This window comes from Aulonocara sp. 'chitande type north' Nkhata Bay, linkage group LG1 (genome assembly GCF_057382095.1).
Source record: "Aulonocara sp. 'chitande type north' Nkhata Bay isolate Kocher_YH1m ecotype deep benthic linkage group LG1, A_spYH_male_GT1.1, whole genome shotgun sequence".
Lineage (NCBI taxonomy): Eukaryota > Metazoa > Chordata > Actinopteri > Cichliformes > Cichlidae > Aulonocara > Aulonocara sp. 'chitande type north' Nkhata Bay.
Window position 1 is genome coordinate 23,491,562 of NC_141344.1, and position 15,398 is coordinate 23,506,959.

The following is a 15,398-nucleotide window of genomic DNA, read 5'->3' on the forward strand; positions in this document are numbered from 1 at the left end:
ACGCTTTAAAGTTGAAACCATAACCCCGGAGAGCATGTCAGGCTGAGGGATTTTCCCCTCAATGACACGGCACACAGCACGCCATGACAGATGCACAGTAACGATCATGTGCCACTTGTTATTTACCCTGTGGCCTCTTATGTGTGTAAGTAAAATGTGAACATGTGACCAGTCCATAAAACCTTTTTCTACTTCAGTGAGAAAGCTCGACTGCCAGACATCAGCTTTAAAATGTGGATACAGATTACTTACGGGCGATGTAGGAGGACACAAACAGCCCAGCGAGTGAGGCGCCTTGAGACAGACGCAGCAGCAGAAACACCACCACACTCCTGGACAAACACAGAGCTACACCCGACAGACTGGACAGACCGACGGACAGGAGGAAACCTCGCCGACGACCCAACCTGAAGACACAGACGTAAAACATGCACGAGTGAAACTTCACAGCCTAAACAGTCAACACACACACAAAAATGATGATCTAATGCAACCGTTTTAAACACATTTATTCTGGTGTTTATGTTCTTCATATCTTATTTAGAGTTACATATCAACTGAGGTTATTACTCACCAGTCACACAGGGTGCCTAGAAATATGTATCCCAGAATCCATCCAGTCATGAAACAGATATGCTGCACGGGGATTTTCCAGTAGTCACTGCAGACCAGGTTCCACTGCAGGGGAGGAAAAAGCAGCACAAACACTGATGAATGTCATGAGTTTAAAAGGAAATGTGAGACAATAATTCAATATTTCAGTGCTCTAATGTCAGAGTTCTTGAACAACACTGTAGGTATACACGAAGACTTTTAGGTACACAAGTTTAACTGCTTGTTAGCACAAATATCTAAATCAGCCAATCACATGGCAGCAATCCATCACATAGTCAAGTTCAGACTGAGCATCAGAATGAGAAAGGTAATTTAAGCAACTCTGAGCGTCCCATGGTCATTCCTGCCAGACAGGCTGGTCTGAGTGTTTTAGAAACGACTGATCTACTGGGATTGTTCCCACAATCATGTCTATGGTTTACAGAAAATAGTAAAAAAATAAAAAATAAAAATGTTCTGAGGCTGTGATGAGTCTTGATTTCTGTTGCAATATGATGGTAGGGTTTTTTTAAAGCATGAAAGCAAGGATCCGTCCAGCCCCTACGAGTTCAGACTGGTGATGGTGATGAAATGGTGTGGGGCACATTTGAGCTCTTATAATCAAGTGATCATGGTTTAAACGGCACAGCCTAAGTGAGTACTGTCGTTTACGTCCATCCGATAATGCACCATGCCACAAAAGTCAAATCGTCTCAAACTGGTTTCTTGTACATGACAGCGAGTTCACCGTGCTCAAAAGGCCTCCACAGTCACCAGATCTCAATCTGATGGAGGTTTTTGGGATGTGGTGGAACAGCAGATTCACATCATGGATGTGCAGCCATCACTTCACCTTGGACTAAAATCTCAAGGAGTGTTTCCACCACCTTGTCGAGGACAGATCAAGGCTAAAGGGGCCCAACGTGGTACTATGCATGATTATAAAGGTGCTCATGGGTCCTGACAGCGAGCCATTTTCTGGCTAACCGGGTCCATCTACTGTTTGTAGTGTTGGTGCCTTTTGAAAAGTTTGGTAATGATATTTAATGTGTAGTTAATTCTAGCAGCAGTCCTTCCAACATGTTTATGCTCCAGTTCTGATGAGCATTTGCAAGCCAGTTTTCCAGAGGTACTCCACATCCAGCTCCAAAATGGTGAGATTTTAAAAAATAAAAAAATAAAAAGTCAATTTCTTCATTTTAAATTGCAATTGGATGAAAAACAAGTGACCAACTAAAAAGGTAAGAAATCAAGCTAAACGCCTACACTGCAGAACCTCAGCACGAAAGGTTTCAGTCATACCAATGCAATTATACTTTATGTATAAAACATTCTATCAAAGACTTAAAAGGCACAAATTAGAGCTGCTCCCAACATGCTGCATACATCATAACCTGACTATGTAACATGCCGAGAATAGCAGTTGAGTCAAACGCACAGAGAGCCGTCTGTGGGGGAATCAGGAATGTAGATCATGTTGTTTGTAATCGAGTTAAGATGCCTGCTGACAGTGTTATTACATTAGAATAAAGTGCCAGCAGCTTTACGCCTGGTTAGTACCAGTCCCTGCCTGTAAGAAAGATTCTCATCTACTTTCCCTCCAGCCTCATCTCCTCTACTTTCCTACAGACACCAGTCATGTTTTCTGTATTTTACAGATTGATCCAGCCGCACAGTGTAAAGTCAAAGCATCAAAGGAAACAGTGAAGAAAGTGAGAAGAGCTCAGAAAGGAGCTAAATGAAAACGACTGACTACGTGAGGTCACTTTCCAATGTGCCGAGCACATTTTAGGGTTTGCCTAGGAGGTTCCTGGGGGGATCAAAATTGTAAATACGGCTGAGAGACTGGTAAGTGGCATCAAATTGCTAATACTTAAAGCTAATACAGATACGATGCCTTCTGTCCCATCTCCTGGGACAGACTTCAGACCCCCACCCACACTTAACAAGTAGTTAAGAAATCTGATCATCTTGAGTATTTTTTCACTTAAATCAACAAGCCAACAAATATTGGTTCTTCTGATCAGTGCGTTTGTTGTTATTTTGAAAATAATGCAGTTTAGAAGTGGTACAAAGATGCGCTCAGGTGTGACCGGATCGCTTGACCAGCATCATGTGGAGTGAATCACATTTAAAACAGAGGCCAGGAGGGTCATTCAACTGAAGGTGATGGGACATTTGATCATTAACAGCTGTTCATTTTTGTTAATCTGTCAGCTGAGTAAGTGATACGGTTTTGTTGTAAACCAGTTTAATCAGGTTCCATGATTCATGGTTCCAGTTCAACGTTTCTTGCTCTTTAACAATAAGATCTTTAGGTGTGATCAAGTTTTTTGTAAATATTTGGTAAGGATTTACAAATTTCATGCAATGTCAGTGGTGTCCAATTGCACCTGGCCTTAGACTCATATGAGTAATTCTATGCAGACCCGCGATAAAGTGCACCCGTACCCCTTCCATAGAAATGAAGAGTCTACATAGCAACCAGGTGCTGATAATCAAATGCACTTGATTAACTGATCATCAGTAAGTGAGAGTTGTAGCAGTTGCAGGTCTGAAGCGTCAAAGTGTGCGTTAATATGATGCAACAATCTTCCCAGGAATGGACGTCCCAGCAAATTCACCAGAAGGTCTGACCATTCAATATTCAGAGAGACTGAAAAACAAAACAGAAAAGCCCAAGAGCTACATCTGAGACTCTACAGGCCTCAGTTAACATGTTAATGTTAAATTTCATGACAGTACAGTTAGAAAAAGACTGAACAAGCGTGGTTTGTTTGGAAGTGTTACCAGAAGAAAGTCTCTTTCGTCTAAAACAATCAGCGCTGCACAGGTACCGCACAGGACGGGCACACGGCAGTCGACCATGAATTCCTCTGTGCACCAAAGTATTCTAGAGTCAAATGTGAGGCCATCAGTGCAAAAGCTAAAGCTTGAAGGAAACTGGGTCACGCAACAGGACAACTGAATGACTAAGACAAAAAAAAAAAAAAAAATGAAAAGAATCAAGATCCAGTCAGAGTACAGATGTCAACTGTAAGAGAGCTGTGCATAACTGAACACCTACAAACCTCAATGAGCCAAAGTAACTCTGTAAGGAAGAGTGGGCCAAAATTCCCCCACAGTGATACGAGAGGCTGATGAAGTAATGCCTTTTTTGTATTACTTTGAGTTAAAGGTGGTTCCTCAAGCTACTGAATTATGAGGCACACATAGTTTTTCCTCTTCTGTTCTTTTTCACATGACTGTGTGAAATAGTAGTAGTGAAAACAGTGTACCAAATAAGATAAGATAGAACTTTATTAATCCCTCGGGTGGGTTCCTCTGGGAAATTCGGTTTCCAAAAGCACAGCACTGACAGAAGTTACAGTATGTTGTTTGTTTGTGTTTTTTTTAAATATATGTGTATATCTCTATATCCACACACACACACACACACACACACACACACACACACACACACACACGTTTATAAAATTTGCTTAGGCTTTACTTGATCTTACGATTTACTTTTTAGCAATTTTAGATGAGCTTTATCTTGCTAAGTTAAAAAGAGGACTCTTCTATTAAAAGTAAAGCCATTATGTCAATATATGTGCTGAAACTAAGGTAATCGCAGCGGCACAAGCATTTTTTTTTTCCCCCCAAAGGAGGAATCCACAACACAGATAATTTCTATCAAGGTTTCAACCCTCTCCTGGAGTTTTTCAGTCAAAATAAAATTACATTTTGAGGGTATACGGGACACAATTGTCTCTCTTTGCTAATGTTTTTATTCCCACTGGGTCTTGTCGTTAGGATTTCCTACACAGACTTATTTTCCAATTGAACTTACCGTCACTTATTTCAAGCAATGACGACTGACGGCACATGAGAAGACAAAGAAGGAACAGTGATGTGAATTAGACATCTGATCCGATTTACTTAATCCAGGTTACTGGAGCAAACATGAACTGCTTGAACCTTTTGATCAGTCGGGTCTCCTCACCAACTTCCAGCTGCCTACAGAAGGTAAAAACTAAACTCCTCTCTGTGCATTATTTTATATAGGAATATCATCTGGTGCCATATTTGCTGCATGGTCATTTGAACAAACGCAAACTCATTTCAAAATATGCACTAAATAATCAGTGTGATTGCAAAAAAGTTGCATACAAATTAAGGGCCCTTTGGAAGCCTGGACCCTGCAGGGTAAGCTCCTCAAACATTAGTGGCCACAAACGTGAACATCCGTCTCTAAACTTGATAAAGTTGGTTTATAGAGGAGAGTGCTGGACAGCTATGGTTAGTGACTGTTATTCCACCCAGCGCCCGTGTTGTACTCTGCTCAGTTTTTCCGTTACTGGAGTGGTCCTTTGTCTTAGCGAATGACGACATGAGTGGAGGAAGCCGTTGTGTTCAGGGTCTCAGGAAGGAACTGGAGGGGGGGGGGGGGGGACTTCTAATTTCCCCACTGCCACAGTTTGTCATAGAGGCCTCATGATAAGGCACGATACACAGATGATAATCTGAGAACAAGCTCAGGGGCAATTACCCATAATGACTGTGTCCTGCTCGTATTACCCCCCCACATCAGCTGCTAACAGCCACAACTGTCCACATTTTGATATTTGTTTTAAGATACTACAGCACAAAACAGATGTAGTGTGATTGTGTAGGGGTGTAGCACAGAACTCTGTGGGCCCCTTTTCCTTCCCAGATCCATATCTGTCACGCATATGAGTGTTTTTTAACAAATGATTGAGCTGTAAACAACAATCTGTTCATTAGGATGCTAATAGTGAACTGTCCATGAACCACAGTTAGCTAAAACATCTATGACGTGTCCATACGTCTGCGCAGTTTGAAATCTCCCATGTCAACCCAGATGTCTTAACATATGGAAATCTGCAATTAAAATGAGTTTTTCCTTGGAGTACCAAGCTCTAGAGTGTGTTGTTTTCTTATTTTTTATTAAAGTATTTATAGTTCCCAGGACAAAAGAAAAAAAAAAAATGCAGTCCTAGTTTTGTAACACTTTTCTAAAATGCTATGTCTTCCCATCACCCTCGGGGTAACCTTCATTATCCTCTCTCCCTTTACTTCCTCATCACATCCTCTTGCTCACACAGGACTGACGTGAGCCTCACACAGTTTTCAACCTGCCTGTTGATAAGGCACCTCAGAGGTCAAGCCAGATCACCAAGATCGTACAGTAATACATTCTGTCAGAGGTGTCCTAAAATACAAACCACGTGTGCTGGGAATTTACCCAGTGGGCTTCACGCTAACACAGAAACAAATTATAGGGCTTTGGCATCTCTCCGAGCTAGGAGAGCTAGGTGAATTGCACCATACTGGAAGGGCATGTTTGCTCATTCTATGAAGCAGTGGATAAAGGGACTTGGTGCTGGTCTGGAAAGACTAACGCACACAGCTAAAAGGAAAGAAGTTTGTGCACCTGCACTCATCTGTAAATTAATCAGTTTGTGCAATTCTATTTTGAAATAATGTATTTGATTGGTACGTCATTTGTTCAACGTTAATGAGTCTCTGTGCACCTGAATGATTTTTCGTTGATTTAGGACGCATTACTGTGGTCCAGGTGTTCATTTAAGTTGTTTTGCATTTGTTTTAATGAAATTGTGCCTGTATATTATCATCATATCATTATGTAACACGAGGTTTGTTGGTGTTCCTCTGGTGAAGTTATACAGCAGGACATACAGCAGACAAGTCTGGATGATTTACAACAGATGAAAACATTTGAGAGTCATGCCAAAACATGGGTGTTGGCAGCCTGCCTCACAGTGCTTCAGCAGAAGTAGCAAAAGCTAAATGAATGTGTCCATTGTCATCCACCTACCTGCAAGCTTACGTTTAATTATTTTATTTAAAGCAGTGTCACTGTGGGATTTTAAGATGCCACGTCATCAGCTTGAAACAACGTAGCTTCCTCAAAGTGTCCTGCTTACCTCGTGGCACCCTGGTTAAGAACCACTCGTCCAACATACAAAGCTTCAAGCTGCTTCACATTAGTGTTGCTGAGCTCTATGAGCCATATGAGCTCAGCTTGTATTACATGATTTGTAAAAAGCACCGCCTGCTGCTGATGTGCTCTCTCCAGCTGTTTCTGAAATTAAGTAGTGCACGTTTCATGCTGTTAAATTGTGCTAGGACTCAATGGTGGTAAAGGAAGAAACTGGGACTGCTGTGGAGATCCACAGCAACATGTTTATAAAGAGGTCAAATTAATAATGAGCAGAAGTGAGTTCAGCTTCTAGTCCTCCACAACAGTCCCAGTTTCTCATGCGTGGGTCGTTCTGATAGATTTAGGATCACATTTGACATTAAGCTCAACGCCTTTAACAGAGGCTTACGAATTCTCCTTGGAAAAAACAAAACACCTTGACAGATAACCTTCTGTGCTGAGAAGGCCAGTCCCACTGTGGGGTGGACTAAAACTGTTTTGCAGCATTTCTAAGGGGGCGACAGTGCCATCTATAATCAAAGTTCAGTCATCCAACTGTTGAAAAATATTTATGTCGGAAATTACCCAGAAGTTACAGAAAAGGTAGGAAACTAATGCAGATGTTTATTTCAGGCTTGCAAGGACCCTGGGTTTTCCCATGTAGAAGGCCCCTTGTTCATGGTTTAGGGGTTTGTGAGGTCATGATGGGATTTTTATTTTTTAATCTTTTGGGATGACTCCAAAAGCAGGAGAAAAGCTTAACCTCCTAGGACCTGGTATCCACATGTGTGGACATCACATTTTGGGTTGTCTAGACCAAAATACTAAATTTTGCTCTACAAGGGCCGGATATCCACTTATGAGGACATTATACTGCCACTGTTCCATCGAAATTTAAAACCAATGTCCTCATGTGGATCTCATTTTTCTCAGAAACAAAAATCGGGTTAAAACAAAAAACAAAAAAATCTGGTAATTCTTTGTTTTTACATTAATCAGGTCCCAATCAGCCCAATTAGCAAAGAGAAACTAAAAATGCATGCCATGAAAAAGTTCGGGTGTTAGGAGGTCAAAGTCAGAGTTCACGCGCTGGGTTAAAAGACAGTTAAACCCTGCTTAAAAGCAAAAGTGCATGTAGGACTGCATATTTGAGTGCCAACCTGCTTTCTTGGAGGCAAATTATCATTATACACTTCTTATATGAACTATGAAGCATTTGTTCCCTGGCTGGCTGGCCTCTCATCTTCGTTCCCGAGAAGCCACGGCAGATAAACGACAGTCAGTAAGATTCAAGCCAACAAGAAAGTGTTAACTGCTCAACTTGAGTCAATATTGACTGAAAGCTGCCCAACAGTCGTGTTCGTGACACAGCGTGCCTTTAAGCAGACAGAGCAGCTCAACGAAACAAGGCCAGAAACGAGCACGTGAAAGGAAACTGCTTCACCGGGTAAGAAAATGTAACCCAAACCCACAACCTGTTGTATCTCTGCCTCCTAACTCCCCCACAGATCTGTATATTAACACCAGGGCTAAACGTGCGTCTTACCTCAGTGACAAAGTTGCTCTGGAGGCCCGCTACATGAGAGTACTCCCACCCTGTGGTGCAGGGCACCCTCTCTCTGGGCGCGTTCTCGGAGAGGTCCGAGGAGTTGGGGGGGTACTTATAAAGTTCACAGTGGCTCCGACCGGAGCCGTTCACCCAGGGGATGGTGAGGTTGAGGTACCCTTGTGTGGAGAAGTTGCTTAGGAGGAACGCGGAGGGCAGCAGCGTCGGGTCTGGCTTGCAGTGGTACGAGTCCGGGATGAGTGTGTAAAACACGTCGCTGAACAGATTCAGAGTGACGGCGAAACTGGGGAACCAGCTGAACACGACCACGATTCGGTTATAGCGCCCATAGCCCCCGGTGTGAGGGAAAACCTTAGTTTCATAATCCATTTGAAGTCGACAGCTCGTGGTAACAGACGGTCCGAAGACTTTTACGCAGTGAGAGCGCACAGCCGCACGACGCTGAAGCAGGCAGGCAGGGGGCGGATCTTAGGGTCACACAGCCCCGGGGATCGACTTTTATGACACACCTGCTACTTGGAGACTGAGTGACTAATTTCAGGGTAATCCCCAGACAGCGGGAGTCCAGGGAGCTGTCAGTAACAGTCGATGCTTTTGATGTCTCCATGTGACTCACAGCTGGACTTGACATGAAGACAGCTACCCTGGTGGAAAGCTCACATTAATTTTCAAATTTAAACCTCTGTAATTTCATCGAAACGCTTAACTCACAGCTATTTTCAGGAATTTACTGTTTAATTTTACAGAGGTACATTTTACTCCACTTTGAAAATCTTGTTAAAACACATCAATATGTGTGCTATTTATACAACTTTACACAATATGGCTCCTCAACCACTTAGTGTATTATTATTACAAGTTAGACAGGACTGCATTGGAAGCGGGCTTATTTTTTCAGCCTGAACTTGCTGTGCAACAGTAGAACAGAATATATGTAATACTTTCAAACCTCAGTTAAAAAGATTGATAATTAGTTTTGCCAGCATTGGCTTTATTCTGCTGTTGCCATGTTGTTTCCCTGTTGTACAGGTTTTCTGGTAGTTTTTGAATGTATTTTTTTTCTGTTTTTATTTATTTATTTTTAAATAATATTGATATTATATATATTGTTTTGTTTTTAAAATCAGTTCTGAGATTTAAATTGACATATGGCTAAGTCAACTGCATTTACAGCAGTGCTTATTAATGTACACTTTCCCTGTTAAAAAGATTTATTTTTTTAAATAAAGAATATTTTATCTCTTATACAACAAGCAGTGTTTGTGACATCAAAGGAAAATGATTTGTTCTTACACAAAAACATAAGATTATGCTGGGTTACACAATGAACTGATTTAAAGTTTGTACGATCTGAAATGTTAATATTTCTTTGAACCCATAAAACACAAAACTGCACTTTGATGCCTGCAGTGTGAGGCACATTTAGAAATGCCTTGCACTTCTTAGATGGGATAAATTAACACAAACGTCATTGATCCTATAGTTGGGAAATTCTTCTTTTGTTACTTCAGTTGTTTACTGTTATCTGAACAGCAGGAGTAACATGTGGGAGAAACATCTGTATTGCTTTAGTCTGGTGACTCATAAGACAAACAGGCTTCTTTTGCCTTGTGACTGTGCAGCTCACCTTATCAGCTGCAATGAAATCCATAAATAGGTGAGGCAGTGTTATGTAATCTGTTAGCAGACAGAAGTCCTCTGGGCATGAGTTAAAGGAGGGCTGGTAATTAAGGTAAAAAATCTGATTTACACAGAAATATTAAAGTTGACTCAGTGGACTCTTCCAGACTGAGTTTAACTAAAGCACGAAATCCACCACTAGATAATTCAGACATTTAGATTGTGAAACGCTACAAAGATTGGACACCAAACACGTCATCCTGCTATCAATAGAAACACATCTTTGGAGTGAAGACGAGTGGCGTAACCAGGCCTTTTGGGTTGTTTGTGCAACTGCTCTGCCTTAAAGAAAACAGACATGCTTGTTACCTTAAACACTTTCCTGTTAAAATTTTTTTAATGGAAATTTAAAAACTGCCATTTTTTATATTTTTAAAAAACCTTTGTGATAATTTTAGTGTGCCATTATGCAAATATTATTCTGTACTTAGGAGGAGCTATTCAAATATGAAAGGATATTATTTCAGTATATTTCAATGTAAATGTTAAAAACTAGATGTGACAAACTATTTTAGTTAAATGAAAGCTAATAAGTAAAAACTAAAAATTTTGTGATCTTGGAAATGTCATTATAATAAAAATGATATTATAGATATTATTTGACTTTAGCATTTGTTAATTTAGTAAAGATGAGGCTGATAAAGATGCAATCTGCCTGATGAAGCTTTGATGGACATATTTGACATTTTGCATGTCTCCAAGTCTGTGAGTGAACCGCACAGATTTTCCAAAATCCTGCCTCTGACATCCTCCACAGAATAATTAAATATATGAATTCAAATAATAATTAAAAGAACAATCTAACACTGAAAAATACTAAACTGACACTCATTGTTTTCAAAAAATAAAAACATGAACTGAAATAGTCCAAAATGAAACAAAAATACAAAAACAACAACACAAAACTACAATATCTCTGGGCAGCTCTATGAAAACACAAAAACCAAAATGCAGAGAACGGCTGGTAATATTTCAAAATTTTATTAACGAACATAATCTCTGAGGAACAACAGCAGTTCTCGCGCTCTCTGTACATGCAACTGTAGAAAATAACAATTTAGAATTTTTACTTTTCAGTTTTAGTCTCCCCCCCGTCCATACTCACTTTCAGTTTCTCTCTTTTTTGTTTTTGCTTTTTTATTAAATTTTTTGTGTCTTTTTTTCCACGTTTAATTTTTTTTGTCACTTTTTTCTTTTTTGCAGGAAATCAACAACAGCTAGAGGTGAAAGTACTGGATTTCTGTTACAGCACTGACGATAGCATCAACAAACCCATCGTGAACCAACCCTCCCCCCTTTAGCTGCTCCATCAATATGTACACAAATAAACTACATTGTACAAATAAAAAAAAGAAAAAAGAAAAAGAAAAAAAAAAGTTACATTGTTACATCATAATCACCTGCAGCGAGCGCGACACGGCCCGTTGCTGTTAGAACCCCACATTCTACGCAATTTTTCAGACTAGTACAAAGAGGAGGGTGCAAAACGTCCTGGGAGGTTTTATTTACAGAGCTATGTACAGTATGTCTCTTTCACGCATTACAAGGAGGAAAATTTACACAGCGGAGACCAACTTCAACTCAAAACATACCACAGGTGCCAGAAAAAAAAAAAAAACGAAAACAAAATAAATGATAATAAATAGGTTATTTCCCACCATTTAAAAGAGTAGTTCTCCATGCTTTTTATTAGTCATAATCCATTCTAAAAAATAAAATAAAAAGGAACAAAGAATTTAAAAAAACAAAAAGGCTTGAAATCGTGATTCTACATAATGAAACTAAATCATGTATATTTTTATGTCCAGTAAGAAAACACAACAAGTCTAAAAACAAACATTATGAGCGAATGTGAGTAGAGTAGAGGTAATATGTTGCTGACTGAGGTGGTGTCAGGCTAGCATCTGTATCACCACGGCCAAGAGCTCTACTATGCATCTGCTGTGTGTCTCTGTATCTTAGCCAAATATTCACGCCGGATGATCAAAGTGAATGGATGTGTGTTTGGTCTATTGCTCTGGGGAACGGAAGGGGGGAGGGAGATCACCTGTCGGCTGTGTCGACCATCACCATTTCAAGCCTTTGTAGGTTGTTAAACATACGAACGATGGCAGAAGTACGAACAAAGGCAGGGCTATGAAACTGTTTTTATGTTTTGTTTTCAAAAAAAAAAAGAAAAAGAAAAAAAAAAAAGAAAGGTGCCACTCAAAACGGAAACGCTCTCGATGTGTTGTAAACAATAGTGAGAGGGTGTCGGTCAGGGCATTGTAGCGGTATACATTCTGCTCAATAAGCAACGTGATTGACATGCCACTGGTTTTTATACAGAACAGAACCCCTCCCCCTCCCTCCCCCAAAGATAAAACACAACAACATTCAAAGCTACATACACTTTTTGCTAAAAAACACACAAGGATTCTTGAACAAAAGACACCCGCGACCCTCGTCCCCAAAAACTGTAAGAAACCAACAGTAAAATAAAAACATGAGTTTTAAAAAACAATTTTTCCAGACTTTTTGTTTCCAAACATATACCAAACCAGGGTGTGTGTGTGTCTCAAAATTAAAAGAAAAAAAAATAATACCCAGGACAATACATCTAGCCACCTTGTCTGCACAGTGTAATAGCAACAACCATTGCACTTGACTAGACATACCATACACAGCTATGCTGACTGACAGTGTGTAAATAACTTAAAAGTTTAGGATCAGAATATTGCCATCAGGATACGTGAGCAGCTTTCACACACAAGACCGTGTGCGTGGGGCAGGTCGGGAAAGCTTTTCAAAACCCACTAAAAACAGAGAACCAATACAAGTCATCACAAATCAACGGTTCAATGGGATCCTTTAGTTTTTAAAAGTCAGTCTATTCAGCATTAACCTATTTCTTCCCCCCTCCACTGCTTCTGTTGACGTCTGTTCACTTTTTGGTTTGTTCTGAGAAGATTTGAGTCTGGTAACCTGTCTCCTCGGGCCTGACACAAGACACCACACAACTGAATAATAACAGGAAGTAACCGAAACATTTAAAATCCCTGACCACACTAGCCCCAGCCCCTTGTAGGATAAAAAATAAAAAAGGAGGACAACGTGACTTGGTTGTTGAGCCTATTCCCGTGATTTTAAGTGGGTGTTGTACTGGAGTCCTAACATGGAAATTAACACCTTTAAAATCTACTTTAAAAACACCCGTCTAAGTGGAAGGCCTCAGGTCTGCTGAGCCATGAATAAGTGTTTTTCTTTCTGACACACTGGCACCACCTAGTGAGTAAAAGTTGTAACAGCACCATGAAAATAAGCTGCTCACCAGTACTGTGACATAAGGGGCTGACAGACTGACAGTGTTTTTAGGAGTCTGTGAGGAATGAAAATGTCTCTGTGCCTGTTACAACTCTTCAGTCAGTTCAATGTGAAGTCAGACACTGGGAGGACAGGACGAGTAGTGAAGCGCTGAAAGACCCGTGTCTTGTTGGTTTTAGACGGTGACGTTGTGCGATGATTCATAAAAAAAAAAGTCAAATTGTTTTCTTTAAATTAAAAACAAGCGAAATAATAATTTCAAACAGTTCTACACTCATATGGTTTTGCTTGTGAATGACATCTCTCTTCCATCCCACCCATATATATATATATATTTATTTATATACTTCTGTGTGACTTTGCCCAACAATGAGTACATTTTTTTTTTCACTGAAAAAGGCATTTTCTTGGTTCGAAAATTTTCAGATATAATTGTGTAGTAAAGCAATGAATAATAATCCTCTGTCTATTCTTTAAATAAATCCTCAACAACTATTCTGCTACATCTGAGGGGGCTGTATGGTTGTCGGCCCGTGAGAGGCCCATTTGAATGCAGAAGTGTTCTCTGTCAGCTGCTTGTGTTGCGGTGACTCGGGTCCAGGCGAGCCGCCTCACCTAACCCCGGATCGAGTCAAAAAATGGGATTATACAACTGTGCACTGGAGTCTTTCAATACTGACAGAATCGTGTACATGTTTTGGCCCATGGATATGAAGGGGGAAAGTGCTGCCCAAAAGTGAACTGTACATAAAAAGATAATTTTTATTTCTTTTATGTTTTTTTTTCTTTACACTTAACTGAGTGATATTACAGTACATAGGTTATTTACAACTGTGCAGTAATGTGTGGCAAAATAAATTATCTAGAAGGCAGCAAGAATACATTGGTTAACGAATATAAAAACTGTACATAATTTACGGAATACAACTTTTTTTCAGTTTTCTTTTGTTTGTTTTTTCCATTAAACTAATATTGGCTCTGTAGTGTTTCAAGTCACTTCCTCAGAAACAATGAAATGCCCAAGTAAAGAAATAGACAAAAACAATATTTCTCTCCTGCCAAAAACCACAATTTCTCAAATAGTCTCTTTGAATCTCAACATTCGTTGTGTTTGTTTCTTCTGGTTGTCCTGTCCTGTGTGTGTGTGGTTTCTTTTTTTTTTTTTTTTTTCCTTTTTTTGCAGTCCATGGCGGTCTGATGTGTTTTGTGGTGGAACGAGCGGGATCACTGAGGAACACTCCGGTCTGTCCTCAGAGATCCGTTCATGTCCTCTTTTGTTAAGCCAGGCTGAGAGGCTGCACGAACGGTCTCTTCCTCTCAGACACTGGGCCCTGACGTGCACACACATCGTGACCCCCACCCTCTCTTGCTTTGTTCCAACCTGCTGCAGCCTTTGTTTCACTACTGTTTAGCCAAGCTCGGTGCAGTGTGAACAGAGAGGGCATCCTCTGGGTATCTGGGTCTCATAGCCCTGAAAGTGGCTGCTTCTAACCTCCTGGATCAATTTAAGGATCCACACAATTCACCACGGCTCCACTGACTGCATCTGGGTCAGCGCTGGACTCTGTCAAGATCTCCTGGCCCATGTGGAGACTCGTGTCAAAAAGAAGGAGGCGTCTCCTCAGTCCTCCCCCAGGACAGGCACCACTCTGTTGGGAGAGCTCTTCTCTGGTAGATCCCACAGTAGCAGCGGTGGTGGTGGGTACTGAAGCAGGAACCACAAACGAATGCAGAAAATAAATCTGTCCTCCGTCTCACCAAAACTAAGCGATGAGGAGGTGTGTCCCAGTGCCAGAGCCTCAAAGCAAAAACTGTTTCTGCTTCTCTCGCTCTGATCAAACAAACGCATAAAAACTTTGAGGATGAAAGTGCAAGTTGTGTATTTTCTTTTCCCCCATTAAAAACATTTTTTTCTTTCTTCACGGAAGGGAATCGAGAGCAAGTTTTTCAGCTTTATTCTTTTTCTAGAGAATAAATTTTTTCCCCCTCTATGGTCCTCTCTCAAACTTGCTAGCCCTTTCCATTCGTTCGGTTCAACGAAGTCTCCTTGATAAGAAGTGATTGAGACTAAGTTTTCTCTCTGTGGGAAGCGGTATGTCACGCGGGCAGCAGGACAAAGTCGTCGTTGACATCGACCATTGGCACGTAGAAGGACGGCACTTCGTTGACGCACAGGGATTTGTGCCCCGCTGGGTCCAGTTCTTGGACTTTCAGCTGCCACTCCATTCTTTGCACCGCATTGAGAGCTGCTGCCTCGTGCTGCTGTCGCATCAACAAACACGTCTGGGGAAGGAAAAGCATAGC

At 40.7% G+C, this 15,398-nt stretch overlaps 2 protein-coding genes across 5 annotated transcripts in view; both read right to left on the minus strand.

The window, feature by feature from the left end:
• slc22a31 (solute carrier family 22 member 31) overlaps nt 1–8,603 on the minus strand; it is a 16,645-nt gene extending 8,042 nt beyond the window's left edge. The window contains exons 1-3 of the mRNA XM_086289183.1: nt 8,091–8,603; nt 575–678; nt 253–407 (exon numbers count right to left, since the gene is read on the minus strand). Of these exons, the coding sequence (XP_086145309.1) occupies nt 253–407; nt 575–678; nt 8,091–8,480 (649 nt within the window). The 5' untranslated portion in view covers nt 8,481–8,603. The remainder of the gene's footprint in view (nt 1–252; nt 408–574; nt 679–8,090) is intronic.
• A 2,145-nt stretch (nt 8,604–10,748) lies between these two features.
• Nucleotides 10,749–15,398, minus strand: part of ankrd11 (ankyrin repeat domain 11) — a 117,787-nt gene continuing 113,137 nt past the window's right edge. For all 4 annotated transcript variants that reach the window (XM_086289132.1, XM_086289140.1, XM_086289148.1 and 1 more), the window contains one exon: nt 10,749–15,377. In XM_086289132.1, the coding sequence (XP_086145258.1) occupies nt 15,192–15,377 (186 nt within the window). In that variant the 3' untranslated portion in view covers nt 10,749–15,191. The remainder of the gene's footprint in view (nt 15,378–15,398) is intronic.